The sequence below is a fragment of the Calidris pugnax genome, unplaced genomic scaffold (assembly GCF_001431845.1).
Source record: "Calidris pugnax isolate Ruff unplaced genomic scaffold, ASM143184v1 scaffold182, whole genome shotgun sequence".
Lineage (NCBI taxonomy): Eukaryota > Metazoa > Chordata > Aves > Charadriiformes > Scolopacidae > Calidris > Calidris pugnax.
The window spans coordinates 1,772,633-1,789,477 of NW_015090968.1; the positions used below are offsets into that span (position 1 = coordinate 1,772,633).

The 16,845-nt window shown below is 38.3% G+C and overlaps 1 protein-coding gene across 1 annotated transcript; it reads left to right on the forward strand.

Annotated features, from left to right (window-relative positions):
• Positions 1–6: 6 nt before the first annotated feature.
• On the forward strand, positions 7–15,459 carry UBXN2B (UBX domain protein 2B). Its single transcript, XM_014952669.1, has 9 exons — positions 7–136; positions 2,281–2,381; positions 4,963–5,034; positions 6,592–6,751; positions 7,300–7,377; positions 8,684–8,793; positions 9,054–9,191; positions 11,491–11,652; positions 13,804–15,459. Exons 1-9 carry the CDS (start codon positions 11–13, stop codon positions 13,964–13,966), a joined length of 1,110 nt encoding a protein of 369 aa, XP_014808155.1. The 5' UTR covers positions 7–10; the 3' UTR covers positions 13,967–15,459.
• Positions 15,460–16,845: the final 1,386 nt, after the last annotated feature.

The window sequence follows — 16,845 nt, forward strand, 5'->3', positions numbered from 1 at the left end:
CCCTCGGAAAATGGCGGACGGCGGGGCAGGCCCGGCCCGGCAGGAAGGGGAAGTGGCGGCGGCGGCGTCTGGCAGCGGCCGGAGGGATCGGCAGCCCCGGAGCAGCGGCCGCCCACCCAGCGCCCGCGATTTGCAGGTGAGCGGGTGGAGGTGGGCGGCCCGCAACCTCCGCGGGGCGGGGACGGGCCGGGCCGAGCGGGGCGGAGTGCCGGGTCCCCTCAGTGGCGCTCCGGCCTTCCCTCAGGCAGCGCCTCAGGGGAGCCGTTCACCCGCCCCTCTCCTTCCCAATTGGGGCTGCTCCCCCGGTAGCCAGGCAGGACTGGGCTTCTGAACAGGGGCTGTCGTCTTCTTTTCTTTCTGGGTGGGTTTTTTTTTTTCATCCCTTTTTGAGGCTGGGAAGGGAAGGGCGCCTCAGGAAGAGCACTAGGCACTGTAGGGAGCGGTGGGTGGCCGGAGCGTGTGGTGGTCAGCTCTCCAGGGAACTGGAAGGGCTCTCCCGACACTTCAGTAGCTGGGCTTTAACTGTGCTTGAAGTTATTTTTGGCGCCCGTTGTATTTCCTGGTTATTTGGTAGGAGTGTCTTCTCCCCGCCTGAAAACGTCAGTCTCCGCAAGCGGGGTGTAAGGCTAAGGGCAAGATCTTTCAAGATCTCCCAGGTTTACACAGGGAAGGTTTTGAGAGAGTGTGGTCACAAATGTAAATCCGCATTGATACTTAAATGTATAACTGTGAATGCTTGTAGCAGTATTCCTTTGGTGTGTGTGACTTTGAAACTGTATGAAGGTCCAACGTATTTTAACAAATTGATTGGAGAACAGGTGAACCTTTTGGTAACTGAAACTGCTCCTATTTTATTTAGTTGTACATAACTAACAGAGAAAGGTGGATATAGTTTTCTCTATTTCTTGGTTACTATTTGGAATTTTCATAGGTTCTTGTTGTTGAGATTAACTTTGCTACAATATGTAACAGTAATAAAGTTGGTTGTTAGCACTTGTGGTTCGTAAGGTCTTTAGTTAGTCAACAGAAGCAGACAAGCAATTTGGGTAGATGATTATTGATAAAATGGTAGAAACCAAAGAAGTACCATCCTGGGTCAGAGTAGCTGACCATCCATCCATCCAGCTCTGTACGTGACACCATAGGAGGTGAGGTCTGAGGAAAGCAAAAGATCCTGACCATGCCATTTTATGCTCTCTCAGCATCCTTGGTCTTTGGATTAGGGATGGTACAGGATAGGTCTTTGCCTATTCCTTATAGTGTCTACTCATCGACTTGTTGTCTATGACTTACCCTATCAGCTTCACATATATAAAAGATAATTGCTTGCATCTTCAAACAGGGTGGAGATTTTCAGTGGTTTTATTGAGCTGTTACTCAATAAAAACTTGTTACTCAGTTTAAGTTCCTTAATGGGTGTAATTCCTCAGCTCATATTCTTCCCCTGCAGAAACGCCTCACAATAATATGGGATTAATATCCTGTGTTCATAGCAGTGTGTTTTGAAGGACAGATGATGTTTCATTTTGTTTTAATGTGCGTTCCTTCACATAAAACTGTAATGAAATTGTAGCCTAGTACTTATTCTGGTGTGCAGGATAAAATCTTAGTATCACTTGCAAAGTGTGAACAAAATAGTTTGGGAACAAAACTAAGGATGAATTGACAGAGTAGAGTATTATTCAGGACAAAAGAAGGATTGCTAAAAATGACATGTTAGATGTCCCTTGCACAAGATGAACTTGCCAGTGATATATCAGCATTTGGAGAACCTTTGGGAAAAACTTTTTTTTTTTTTTTTTAAGTATTTGCAATGATGTCTTTTCAAGCCAACAAGGCTGAATTGGTTCTTAATTCGAATTACACTTTTTCTATTTCTGTGTAAAATGCCTGTAAAATTTATTTGCTTCCCAGTCTTATGAGAGAGCAACCTATCAACTTTATTTCAATTTGCTAATATTAATGAAATGATGCTTAATATATACATATGTATATAGTCTTGTGATTCTAAATTTAATACAGGCTGAATGTCGGTAGTGTAGCAGCATGACCCAAATGACAGCAGAGTGCAAGTTCCAAGTCACAACGGCATTAAGCATCATGTGGTTTTTTTTAATAAACCAGACTGGAGTTTGAATTTAGACAAGTAGTTGGGGTTTCTCATGTTGATGTTTCTAATTTTCTGGGGATGCACACTTTTTGCATTAGTTTTTGTCTTGTTTCTGTTCCATATGTAGTTCTGGAATTACAGACTTCTAAAAAGAGTTCTGTTTCCTACAGTTGGCCTTGGCAGAGTTATATGAAGATGAAGCTAAAAGGCAGGCGTTGTGTCCCGACAAACCAACAACTACAAAGCTCAGTAACACGAAAGTATCACAGAGGTAAGACATGCTGTGTACTTCAGAAATGCATGGAATAGGTACTGTATTAGCTCACAAAACTTTGTCATCCTTACTTGATTTCCTCCTTCTATAAAAAGTAATCTACAGCAGTTCATATCCAGAATTGTGAATCCCTGTAATAATGCATAGTTTGTATCTTCTCAGAAAGCTTTTAAAATGAAATTTATTTAGGAGCTTTTGTGCTATATGATATTCCAAAACATTTTAAACTCACTTCAGGTAACATAAGATTAAGATGCTATAAGTGAAATGCAGTGTTGGTCTTTGTTTATGCAGATAGAATTTGGAAATGTGCTGTATCAGAAAACATACTGCAGTTCTTCGCTTCTTCAAAATTCAGTAAATCAGGAGCTTGTGTGAAACTTGGCAAGTGAGCTGCTTTGAGTGTTGTACTTATGTCAGTACCTTTGAGACAAATATTCACTTGAAAAATTATTAGTAGGTTCATTGGAAAGGCTCCTATGAGGTGAGAGAAAGAAGAAGAGTTTCTTAATGAATTTGTCTGGGTTTGGCAGGTGGAAGGAAAGACACATATCTATGTATAAATCCAACTTTTGCTGGCCTGCAGTGCTTGCAGTTTACATAGCGTTAGGAGATTCAATGTATTTTTAAATTTTTTATGAAGAAATCGTTCCAGTTTTTAATTAATTTTTATTTAAATCATTTTAAAGAAGATAGGTCTTTACATTACTGTCCGCAGTGCCCTAAGAGGTATTGTATTTGGCTCTTCTTTCAATGACTGCTGCCAATATGGATCTCTATTTTAAAGGAGGTTAAGCAGCAGAAAAGATCTTAGTCAGCAGAGCCATGCTTCAAATGCAGATTTTCAGGAAAAGGCATTTTAGCACAGTATGTGACACTTGGAAAATAATAGCTTTTTTGCTGAAGTTTTTTTGTTTTGGTGAAACCATTCAAGTTGACTAATCAGCTACACAATAGCACAGTTTATGAACAAATAAAGCAAATGTCTTCATTTACTAATAAATATCATGAAGTTACAACTTCCCACTCCAACTAAAAGAAGATGCTGCCATACAGTATCTCCAATACTTCAGTGTGATAGCTGTTGGCAAACACTCGTTTTTTGTTGGCAATCATACTGGAGTTTATCTGAGAAAGAAGAGGTGGCTGCTATTTGCATGGTATCCAAAATGAAATTTTTCTTTTCGTAGATTCCAGTTTGTTCTCAGATAAGCAGTGTGTTAATTGCAACAAAGCACAGTGCTGCTTTTGAAGTCATCTAGTCAGCTTGCCTTCCACAATGGCAGGTAGAGAAGAACGTTTCTGGACCCTGCTGGACCAAATGCTCTTATATGTGCTGTCATGTTGTGTGAGCTCCTTTAAGAAACTCAAGACTATTGGCACAAAAATACAAGCCCCACAAAACCTATAATGCGACAAAGGGAGAAAATAGAAGAGATTAAAGCATTTCAAATGTCTGTGACCTAAGTCCATAACAATACATTTTTTTCTGAGAAAGTAAGAAGAAGCAGATCCTTCGCTGCAATATAGAATGATATTGTTTTATTGACAATGATACTTTAAAAAGCGATAGCTACACCTTAATTTCAAACGTACAGTAATCAGACAATTGCATAAATCAGAGCTAGTGATCTGCCATTACTCATGTAGCAGGTTGTATGTATGCTCTTATCCCATGATAGTCAGATTCAGTAATGCAAGATGTATATAATATATTTTATCACCAGGTACTACAGGAGAAGAGCATATATCTGTCCTGCTTTTCCTGGTGTTTTACAAGCTAACAACCCTAGCTTGTCCTGTAGTAGCTTATTGATCTGTCCCTATCATAAACCAGAATCTGATTCTGTATTTTATCATCAGGTACTACAGGAGAAGAGCATCTGTCCTGCTTTTCCTGGTGTTTTACGAGCTAACAACCCTAGCTTGTCCTGTAGCAGCTTATCGACCTGTCCCTATCATAAACCAGAATCTGATTCTGCATTTTAAGAATTGATTGAAAGCCTTTGCAATGTTGCCATTCAATGTATTTTTAACATTGTGTAAAATAGAAGTGAGAACTGCTACTTTGTAGTTTTTAGGATCCTGGTAGATGGGGACTTCAGGATGTCAAAGAAAGCCAATGTTGCCTTTGCTAGGCAACTTAACTCTTGACGAAACCAGCTCAAATTTGGAAAGAATTTGAAGTGTAATTAATTCTGCTAAACTGGATTCTGAAACATCTATTGAGCTTGCGTATTACCTGTGTTATCTGTGGGATCACCAGAGGTGTAAAGCAGAATTCTGCATAAACTGTGATAGAACAAAATAGAATAGTTCAGTTGGAAGGGACCTGTAATGATCATCTAGTCCAACTGTTACTGTAAAATGCCCCTGCTATACACGTGCTGCTTATTCACTGAGAAGCATCCATGGCTCTGTAGTTTGGACAAAAAAAGTACAGTGAGAAGAAAAAAAACCCAACAACTTGATATTCTTCATTTTTGAAAAATAAGGAGTTTCAGAAGTTAGAGATTAAGTACTTATTGAAGTGTATGTACCAGTCATCCTCAAATGTTTTCTCTTATTCTCTTGGCAGTCTTAAAATTGATTCTCTCAGAAGGTTGAGAAAACCAGAAAGAAGCATGAGCGATGACAAAGAAAACCAAAGGTATTTTTAAAACAAACAAAAAAAATCATATAACAATTGTGAAAGTAACTGGGGTTTTTTTGTGACATTCACGCTCCCCCAGGTTTTTAAAAATGCATGTGAGCTAAGTCTATCCCGTGAAGAGCTAGTAACTACAGAGATTCTATGTTACTTATTAGAGCAGGTATTAGCCATACACTGCTGTAGTAAAACTATATTTAGCAGAATCTGGCTGTAGTCGTGTAGGACCTGTATATGATGTGCCTGAACACATGACTGACTGTATGGATGTAAAGGATGTAACTTAATACTTGGATTCAGAAGCTTTTTTGCCTTTTCTGAAATATGCTGAATTGTTCTGTGTATCCATTACTCAAATATTTGAGTACTTCCTTTCTTTCTTGAATACAAGCTCTGATGAGAATTCTTGTTCCATTTCCTTACCACTATAATTTTTTTTTAATCAAATAATCAAAGATTTTCTATATAAATGGCAATTGGGATAATAAATACAGATTCATGTACAAAGGAGAGATGATACTAAGGGATTGCCAGTTATATGGTGTCATTAAAGTAGCATGATTTTAAGAGCACCTTCATAACCACTGCTGGGTTTGGGTAATTGTAAAATATGGTGGAATCAACAGTATTTTAAAGACATTGGCCTAAGAGATATTTTTGCATGAATTAATTGATTTGCATTGCCCCAAGTGGTTAAGTGAAAAAGTTAAGGAAAGTAGAAAGCATTTATTTTGTTAGTTATTAATGCTTCTTATAATCAAAGACAAAACACCCTCAAGTTTGCTAGTTCTTGTATTTATATATAGTTTTTTTACAGCATCTGTTCCATTGGTATTTAGAGATTTATAGCTCCTTCCTCAAGATAATTATCAAGAAATATCTTATCTTCGTAGTCAAGCAGATACAGTTTTCAACAGAACTATTTGTAGTTTAACCTTTTATCTTCAAGAGCTAGAAATGGGGCTATGTTGAAAAAAAAAAAAGCGCAAAAATAGCTTTCAAAGCAGTTTCTGCAGATTTTAAAATGTCTTGAAAGGTTAATTAAATTTATTAAAAACTTTCCATTTCTGATATTGGCAGGAATGAAAGTAGACTAGATCTTTAAATTTAAAGAGCAAATTGTGGCGCTGTTCAAGTTTTCCAACGACAGTTTTACACTTGCTCTGCCAAGGCAGTGTTACTTGTGAATCTTTCTAACCAGCCCAGACACAGGACAGCCTGGAGGAAAGAGGACTTTCTGGGAGCAGGTGCCATCCACATAACATGTATAAGATGTATAAAGCCACAGCTGCATCAGGACTGCATTCACTTAAACATATATCCTTGACCCCTGACCTCTGGGGTCTGTTCCAGAAGGCACCGTGATAGTTTTGTTAGTGAAATGTGCTGCTTGGATTGCTGGGAAGGTCAAAGCCAAGTGTAACATTTCTGTGATCAGAATGAAAAGGTTTTGTGCCAAATGTGACTCTCTGTTCATTTTTTTTTCTTTTGATGGGAAGAGGAAAATGATGCTTGTCATTTAAAGCGTTGTTGCTTATGAACGTTACTATTCTAAAGATTTTATTCAGGTGACTCAGAATATAGAGACTTACAGATTTCTGGGGCTTCTAATAATCCGAGTAAAATTGTTGCTGAACTCTTCAAGGAAGCAAAAGAACACGGGGCTGTTCCTTTAGATGAAGCCGCAAGAGCATCTGGTGATTTCAGTAAAGCTAAGGTAAAAGTTAAAAAATATTTTGATCTCTATTTACATTAGTCTCTCTGAAACTTATCTAACCACATGAGAGCAAATACACCTTTTTGTGGTTTGTGAATAGCAGAGGATTTGATCAACACAGTTGTGTTTGCGCTCAAATAGCTTGCTCTAGAAAATAAAGTGGGGAGGAAGCACACAATTGCAGGGGTAATCATTAGAAATCAACCTGAACTGGAATGGCTTGCTTTATTTTTAATTAAAACTGATTAAAAAAAAAACAAAGCTGCAGTTGCATCCCAATCAAAATCTCTTTATCTGTTGAATTACTAATGTTTGAAAAACTGTACAGATTAGAAACTGAAATGCATCACATAAAACCTGCTTAGCCTGATTATGGTTACTGGGTACAATTTTCCACTTAAAGAATATACCAGTTAGAACAGTGTATTTGCTTTTTATCACAGAAGCAAGCTTCCTCATGCTTCTATTTGCACCTCGGTAAGAATTTTGATAAACTATTTCAGATATTTATTTCAATAAGCTTTTCTATGTATTTTTTTTTTCCCCAGTCATTTTCTGGTGGTGGATATAGATTGGGTGACTCATCGCAAAAGCACTCTGAATACATCTATGGAGAAAATCAAGATGTAAGTAGAATTCTGAATAGCAGGAAATAGGATCTCTCACAGATGCCTGCTTAATGATGTTTACAGCTTGAAATGCCAGCATTACTATGTCTATGAGGAAAAACTAGTATCTAAATAATAGATATGTGTTCAGTAGAAATAGTTAAAGTGAAAGCATCCACAGAGAACAGATGTTCATTGGACACCTCTAAGGCATCCATTGTGGAATTTTCTGATGTAAATTACTTTTAAATTCTTGGCAGACATTCCTTTCAGTTAATTCCCTTAAAGATAATGCTCCTCTTAAGTTAGGAATTGTTTCTTGTTGTGGCTTGCAAAGTAGCCAATCTCAAACAGGAGGGCATGGATGTATCCTAGGAATGGTGAAGCAGCAGGTTAGGTGCCTTTTTGGAAATTGTCTGACCTTTCTTCCTCTCATTTAGAAAGGAGGAAGTAAGGGAGAGGGTGAAGAAAAACCACAGTTCTCTTCACTTTGCCATTTGTGTGAATGGCTAGAGAAAATGTTAAGTTTATCTAGAAGCAAACCCAAGGCCAAAGGACGTGGTTCGGGTTGGGGCATGCTGTCATGTCACACCAGGAGCTGCTGCCTCCTACCCTCTTAAGTAATCCTTCTGTCTTCTAAGTAATAGCCAGCTGTACTGAGCCAGAAGCCTGTTGCAGTGGGGTCGCCTTAACTGTGGGCAGGGATAGTTTTTTCTAAGGGAAGGTCAGTTTTGCTGGCCAGGAAAGCCTGGTTGTGCTCAACTGCAGGGCACTTGCAGGGAAAAGAGGTGCAGCCTCTGAAGGACTTAGTCACGCAGCAAAATAAGAAGGGATTGAAGGAGGCCAGTTTCCAGGATTCTCAGCATTTCAACTGGATGGAGGTAGTACCAACTTTATTGGAGCTCAGCACATAATAATATTAGGAAATAATACTTTTCACTGTAACTGATGTATCAGCAGTAATTTTATGGATTTATTTCTTAATTCAGCAACAAGAAACATAGTTTTTGAAAGTAATTGGAACACTGAAGATAACTACTGTATCATCTCTTATGTCATGGATAACAGACTAAGAGATTCTTTTTCCCCAGATGATCTTGAAGTAGATTGTAGTCTATAACTATTATTTGCTTTTTTAAAAAGGATTCTAACAATGATAGTTACAGTGCAGGGCTCTGTTCTTTTGTCACTTGCATTCTCGTTTGTGGTCTGCTACAAAATCTGTTAAATATAGATCAAAAATTGCATAACTAATCTGCATGAAATTGAAATACTTTATTTATCTATCTTCACTTTTTTTTACTTCACCATTTTTACTTCATAGGTTCAAATTTTGCTGAAACTATGGAGGAATGGCTTCAGTTTAGATGATGGGGAGTTGAGATCCTACTCAGACCCAACAAACGCTCAGTTTCTTGAGTCTGTTAAAAGAGGGTAAGTTAAAATGTTGCAGCTGGCTTTTAGTTTCACATGTTTTGTTAGTGCATTCTGGATTTTGACTGTCAGATTACTGATTGTTTTCCTTCCTTTAAGATGAGATTAAGTCATAAAACAATTGGACATGTATGACATCTAAAGTGTAATATAGTAAATATTCTAATGTTATCGACTCATATTGTACTGTGTAAAGTTTTTGTGTAATTTTGTATTGCAGTTCAGAACATAATTGGGAAACTTTTCTTTTTGTAATTAAGGGAAATTCCTGTGGAATTGCAGCGAATTGTTCATGGTGGCCAAGTTAATTTGGATATGGAAGACCACCAAGAACAGGAATACGTGAAGCCGAGACTGCGTTTCAAAGCTTTCAGTGGCGAAGGGCAAAAACTTGGAAGGTAAAAAGCACAAGGTTTTCTGTTCTGTATTCATATGCTATTTCACAAGCTGGATTTAATCAATTAGGAGATTGCTGGAGAAGCTAATCATGTGACAAAAGCAATTAAAATTATTCTGTGCCACAAGTCTCAGCCCTGACTTCAGAGTCACCATATTTATGTATAATCTTAAAAAAGTTAAGTCTTAGCCCTCTGTTGGAACTGCTCAGAGATCTGTTAGATGCTTTGTGCTTTGTTGTGACTATGAAATTTTTCTGCCTGTTCTTGCATATAATTTTGCCCATCTTTTTTTTAACTTCAGCTGTGTTTAAAACAGGAGCAAAGGAATCTGAAAGATGATTAGTACTGTACAAACAGAGAAAATCCCTGGATAGAGGAAGCAGACCCAAATGAACTGTTCCCCATTTAGTGAGGAACAGGCAGAACTTAATTATAGTATGATACTGGCCAGTAAGGATACACTTGGCTCTCGTTTAACTGCAGTCCATGTTGTCTTTTACTGCTGGGATCATCACAAAGGGAACAGGAGATGCTATTGCAGCAATATGGCTGATGCTTAATTAATGTAGATGGAAAGTATTTTTGTATGGGAGCAACTCCCATATTTTTTCTGGAACGAAGCAGCAGAAATACTGTTCTGAAATATAACCTTTTAATCAGTCAGCCATTATAAGTTATACCAGGCAAGTCTGTTAGCTTTAAGAAAAAGAAATAATTTGATAAATTGATTTATTTTAATTTGATCCAAAATGAATAAGCAATAATTTGAATCAAAATCTCTCAACTTTTACTAGGATTGGATTAAAACTTGAAGTGATGCTGCAAAATTCTATAGTAGGAGCTGGTTTTGAAAAGCAAACAACCAGAGAAATTGTACATGCTCCCCTAGACGGAATAATACTGCAAACCCTGGATTATGGGAGAGGAGAGGCTCAACTTTTAACCTCTGATTGGAGCCCCCACTTCCTCCAATTCTAGTGTCATCTCCAGCTATGGTAATTCATATATCTAATAAAAAAACCTGAAATTTTGTGATTTAGAAAAGCTTACACCCAGTTCTGTTCCATTTACTGTCCTGGCGCAAGGGTAGGCTGATGCTGTTAAAACTCTGTGTATTCAGTTGAACTAATACATCATGTTCCAAAATTCATTCCTGTAACTGAGCATTTCAGACTACGTTGTCCAAAAGTGCATAATCTCTTTTCAGGCTCTAAGTTGCTCAGTAGCAGTAAGCAGTAAACGCGGCCTCAACTCTGCCAGTCATCAGCTTTTTCACATAACAATTATAGGCTTTGTAGCATTTTTTCCAGCTGACTCGATATTAGCTGTTTAATTGTAAGTACTTTCTGTTCACAGTTGCATTTATTCATGTAATATGTTTGGTTGCCAAAAAAAGGTATTACTGGTGTGCTTCTGCAAGTAGTTTAATTCAATAGGGGATTCTTAACTGTTTCTAATCTATATATCCTCTTTTTATAAATGAGGAAATGTGGTCAGTAAAACTGAGAAGGTGGTAGGCTCTGGTAGGGGTGACGTAGGGAACAATTGTATGCAATAACTTCTTCACATGAGCACTTGCTCAGATTATTAAAGAAAATAGGTGGGGAAGAGAGGAGGTTCTGTGTGTGTGAAAATGTACATAACTGTTGCATGGCATTTTTGTTTGTTCTGGTAGCTTATGAGGTCTTAGGTGTGTAAGGAATGAAAGGAGCAGCCAAATGGTTATCCCCAATCAGATATTATTTTTTTTAATGCTAAATGTAAACAAAATTCATGCTTACTGAGTGGTGATATCAATTAACTGTTAATATCATTTGTGCTCTAAAAGGGTTGAGGATGTCCAGATTCATAAAGCAGTGCTCCTGTAAGCAATTATTAAAGCACTTTGGGTCAGTTTAGTGCACTATAATGGTTCATGATTATTTTTTAATACAGTCCAGGGAGCACAATACATAAATCTCAGTGTCGAAGACTCTCATTCCATGGTCTGTAAGCATAAATACAGGTTTTTTGTACTTGATTACCTATTTAAAATCATGCAAGTGCAATGATATGCACAGTTATAAGAAAAAAATATATGAAGTATTGCAATTGTTGACAAACTACAAAAACATTATTTGCGTCTCTATTAGAAAAGCTGTTTATACTTAGTTTAGATAACTTTGAGAGGGTTTTCATTGCTCATTTGCAGTAGCTATAGATGGTACTCATGCAGTGAAAAAGACAATTGAAACATTATTCAGTTCTGATGTGACTCCATTAGTAACATCTGATTTATTGGTTTCTTTTAACCCTTCAGCCTTACACCTGAAATAGTCAGCACACCTTCTTCCCCAGAAGAGGAGGAGAAATCCATTCTTAATGCGCCTATTCTGATTGATGATTCCATGCCAGCAACTAAAATTCAGATTAGATTAGCAGATGGAAGCCGATTAATACAAAGATTTAATCAGACACACAGGTAAGTCGATTCTGCATCAATGCAGGTAACCATAACTATCTTGAGAAGTTTGCATTTTGTCATTAAACTAATATCAGCAAGACATCAAAATACAGCTCCACTGCGATGCTATAGCTCTGTGCCATTTTCCTAACATAGATGTACTGATTAATTGGCTGTCAAAGCAAAATTCTGTACTTGGAAACACAAGATATTTGGTGACTGCAAAGCCTTAAACTTTTATGACCAGTTATGTCCCATGGTTTGTAAGGACACGGTACCAGCCCTGACTGTTCTCGGGGGGGACTGAAATGTGGCCAGCCTTGCTCTGAAGGCATCCCAGCCCTGGGCTCTGCTTGGGAGGAGTGTGTGGCTGACTCAGCTGACACAGTGAAGGCACTTTATTGCAAGGTGTGGAGTGTGGTCTCAATTGGAATATAGTCCACACGACAGGCAGAGAAATCCTGTGGCCCATAACAAAGAGCTCCAGTTTTCTACCTCGTTGAGGTCTACCTCACTTGAGCCTGTGACTTAACATGACATGGGTTATAAGTGTAGATTACAGCCCCTAAACAGAAGGGTATATAAGGTATATGCTCATTTGCAGTTCTGGCACGTGGGCTGGACATAATAATGAGAACCAACCTTTGTTGTGTTTGGGATGGTCATCTCCTAAGAACTGGCAGTGTGTGAACTTGGTGGGTTTTTTAGATCTGTTAGTAGATTAGAGCTGCTGATTAGAGCTTGCCATCAGCTTTATTGACATTGTTGGGGCATGGCCACAAATGGTGTTGGCCAACCCCATTTATTTGCCTAAGAGGTTGTGTTAGTGCAAGGTTCTGCAAAGCTCTGCTTTGCATGGTGTGGCTGAGAGAACTTTGGGCAGAGGGCAGAGATTTGGGCAGTAGTTCCACCCACGCTTCACAGCAAGCAGGGTTCAAGCCAGCCCTGATCTGAAAGCTGTTCTGTTGTGTTAAAACACAGCTGAAGCTGAGCTTGAATCCTGCCTTGAAGGTTGTCTTAGCATGGACCCAATTCCATGTTAATACCATTACATGGAGAGTTCACCTGTTTCCTCAGTGTAAGGGCAGAGCCAAGGTACAGCTTTCTTCACCTGACAACATACACAGACCACAGTGAGGCCATTTAGGCACGTTGTGAATAGGGAGGAAGATACAGCAATAATTTTTCATATTTTAGCAGACCAGATTATTAATGTACACTAATAGTACAGGCTCAGATCCTCGGATCACCTGCTGGAGAAGTGACTTAGATAAACAGTAGGGCTTCCTGGGAGCCTCTGTAGCCATGATGTGTTTTCTTCTGTCTGCATGAAAGGGTAAAGTGGTAAACTTCCCAGTAACATCTGTAAACGAGGGTGTGTTGACAGAAGCTTATTTTCAGCATTATTTTTCTCTTAGATGTGAATCTTTTTAGCTATCCTAAAGTGTATTGCTTGTGTCATAAGCCTTAAGGACTTGTAGAAAGTTGAAGTCCCTGCTTATTTGGCTGCAGTAAATCTGCCTACTTACTAGTTACAGTAGATCTTCAAAAATTTATTCTCAGCTTACTGTCTTAGGAGAGAAGCATCAAATTTCAGGTTTTTATCTCTAAAACCTTATTTCTTTTTCATCAATGTCTTATAAAACGAAATTATTCTAGTTATACTGTTGATGTGATTGTTTTAGGAACTATTGTTCAGAAGTTCAGTGCTAAGTGAAAGTAGGGGAAACCTCTTGCTATTGAATTACATTAATAATTCCCTTCTGCTGTCTCATCACTGTCGCCATATATCTTGAGGTTTCTCCTTCCATTAATAATTTAGCCTTTTTAGAATATACTAATTAATAGTGAAATTCTTGACAGCTGGTTTTGAAATTACTTGACTTTCTGTTTTAAGTATCAGTTTGCAATATGCTTCTATGTTACAAGTGTTATTTCTGTTATTTGAGAAAACAAGCAACATTCATTTTATTTTTTCAGTTTTTTTATGCAAGAAGCAAAAAAATCTAGGCTGCAGCTATTATTCATCTGGATCAAATGGAAATGTAAAATCAGTAGGACATATTAAATGCTGTTAGAAGGTTTTGTGTTCTCTGATCATCTTAATGTTCAAAGGTTTATGTCGAAATGGAATCATACACAGTTTTCATGTCTGTATCCTCTCCCCAGGATTAAGGATATTCGAGATTTCATTATCCAGTCCCGTCCAGCGTTTGCAACAACTGATTTTGTTCTTGTGACTACCTTTCCAAACAGAGAGCTAACAGATGAAAGCCTCACACTACAAGAAGCAGATATACTTAACACTGTGATTCTTCAGCAATTCAAATAATCTTACAGTGGTTGGTACAATGCAGGGAGTGTGCTGTATTGTCCTACAATATGTTTCCAACAGATGAAAAAAAAAAGAAAGATCAGCGTGTTTTTTATTCCCTCGCTTCCATGGATCAGATTTTTGGGTTTCATGTCTTCCAGCATATCTAACTTTTTTATTTTAGTTTCTCGACACTATTCAACCATTTTTTCAGTGTTAAAATTAAGCTTCCCTATGTTAGTATGTTTCATACCACATCTTGTACTAAATGTGAGATGTCTCTTGATTATTCTGAGGGGGGGTGGGGGGAGAAGCGTTTTTTTGAAGGGGGATAGTATCTTTTCATACAGTTGGTAAGATTTGCACTATGGAAATGTTTTATGCTGCATTGACAAACAGCCATGTGAAAACTAAGCCTGTAGGTTTTGTTTACCTTCCATAATGTATTAAGGTGTTCTGTTTAAGAGGTTGACAGATAATTAATACCCTAATATCATTTTTGTATATTCTGTTTGTAGTGTTTCATGGTGCAGTTTAATATTTATATTCTATTTTTTATGTAATTTGCCCTGTATTGTTGCTCGTATGAGTGAATCAATTCAGGAGATGCAAACCTATATTGCAGACTATAATAGATTGTTCTCATTTGTATTATAGTTGTTCTACTTGTGAAAATAAGTATGATTCTCTTTCTTCTTGAAGTTAAAAACTGGAGAGACCACTATCATCTGGAGAAATGCTGTGATTTAGATTTCATGAGAGTAGGCCTGTGGTGACTTAGAACCTGAATATGCAGTTGAACCCTGTGCAGCTACAAGTTTCTTCACATGAGCAGTTACTTAAATAACTCCAAACAAAAAAAAACCCAACTCGCTGAGGTGCACACACAACTTGTTTATGCTGTCACTCGCGTGCACAAAAGTAGACATGTTAATTGGTTACATATTTTCAACCTGAATTTCACATCTTTATATTTGGAATATTGGCCGAAGGCATTTTCTAGTATTCAGTGGGGATTTGGTTGTGCAGCTTTCACTGTACTCGTTTGGAAGCTGTATAATTAAACCCTTTAATCTTTGAAACGATATATTTTTTCAAATAACTGGGCAGTATGCAGGTAGGAATCTTACGTTGTGGGCAAACTGGCTGCTGTGCTTTAGTAGTATGCAATTTTATAGTATTTGTGGCTTTATATCAGATGAGTGGGTCACACACTCTGGAAGAGGGTAAATGGACTGGATCTCTTGTACCAATATATGTGTTAAAAATGCTGTTTTCACTGATTATTTTATTCTGAAAATATCAATACTTATTTATTTATGCTAAGCTCACAATTGCTCAGTATATTTGATTAATGTTACATTTTTACCTCAGAGTAGATATTTGGCAAAATTTTAAATGTGCAATTGTACTTGAAGTATTTTGTTTTGTAATGTGAATTATCTGCATGATTTTATTCATAACTCATTTCGCGTGCTAAGTAATTAAAGTTTTGAGCTAAAAAGACCATAGGCAACAATTCTTGTTTTCTTCCTGATTTATGTTCTGCTGAAGTGGTGATTGTGTTACATGCCAAATATTTAAGCCTGAAAGGAATGGACACTTCCTGTTCATATATTTTATACCCTAATGTTTCTCTATATAAATGCAAGGCCAAAGTCAGTATCGCTGTATCGATCTTGGGCAATCTGTGGTTTGGGCATATTTCAGTTCAGAATATAGGCAAAGTTGTGTTCCTTATTACTTCTGAAGACCATTATTAATTAAACACTGATGTATGAAGGACAGTGGTTAACTAAATTGATTATTTTTTTTTCCCCCTCTTATTAGGCCAAAACCCACAATTGCACATTATCACAATCTCTTGGTTTCAAATAGCTGACAAACTTCAGTGTTTGGTAGCAGCTGAGGGTAACTGGGGGTCCCAGTAGTAGATATTATTTTGTCAAGCACTAAGAAAATTTATCAGTGCTTCTGTTCACATGTTTCACTGCTTCTTACTACTTTAAAATCTACAGAATCTTCCATCTCACTGGTGAGGCCTCACCTCGAGTACTGTGTCCAGTTTTGGGCCCCCTACCATAAAAAAGACATTGAGGTGCTGGAGCGGGTCCAGAGAAGGGCGACAAAGATAGTGAGGGGTCTGGAGCACAAGTCTTATGAGGAGAGGCTGAGGGAGCTGGGGTTATTCAGCCTGGAGAAGAGGAGGCTGAGGGGAGACCTTATTGCTCTCTACAACTACCTGAAAGGAGGGTGTAGAGAGGTGGGGGTCGGTCTCTTTTCTCAAGTCACAGGCGACAGGACAAGAGGAAATGGCCTCAAGTTGCTCCAGGGGAGGTTCAGGCTGGATATTAGGAAAAAATTTTTCACTGAAAGGGTCATCAGACATTGGAATGGGCTGCCCAGGGAGGTGGTTGAGGCACCATCCCTGGAGGTGTTCAAAAGACGGGTTGATGTAGTGCTGGGAGGTATGGTTTAGTGATGATGCTCCTTGTTTGTTGTGCGGGTGTCTATTTTTGTCAGTCAGGTTGATGGTTGGACAAGATTATCTTTAAGGTCCCTTCCAACCTAGAAGATTCTGTGATTCTGTGTTATACCTCTTTATTAACATTAAATTCTCACTCTTGTAGCTAACATCTTGGCATTTTTGGCACAAAGCAGTTCTTTGAATGCAGACCCATGTGGATACATGGTTGAGAATGGCTTCAAGAGAGAAGTTACTTGGTGGAGGAGGAGGATCCTTCCCTCACAGCCAGGCTGCTGAGCTTCTTGGGAATTCCTCTTAGCTTCCATGAGATGCAGGTAATAATCCTGTCCCTTGCACCTGTAGGCAGCTTATGAAAGGCTCAGGCTTCACCCCTCCTTCTTTCCCAGAAATCCTTTATCACCCAAGAACC

Coding starts and splice junctions, on each gene's coding strand:
- UBXN2B (XM_014952669.1), top strand. CDS start 11: ATGGCGGACGGCGGGGCAGGCCCGGCCCGGCAGGAAGGGGAAGTGGCG. Junction 5,035..6,591: donor GATGACAAAGAAAACCAAAG/GTATTTTTAAAA, acceptor ACTATTCTAAAG/ATTTTATTCAGGTGACTCAG. Junction 9,192..11,490: donor GAAGGGCAAAAACTTGGAAG/GTAAAAAGCACA, acceptor TTAACCCTTCAG/CCTTACACCTGAAATAGTCA.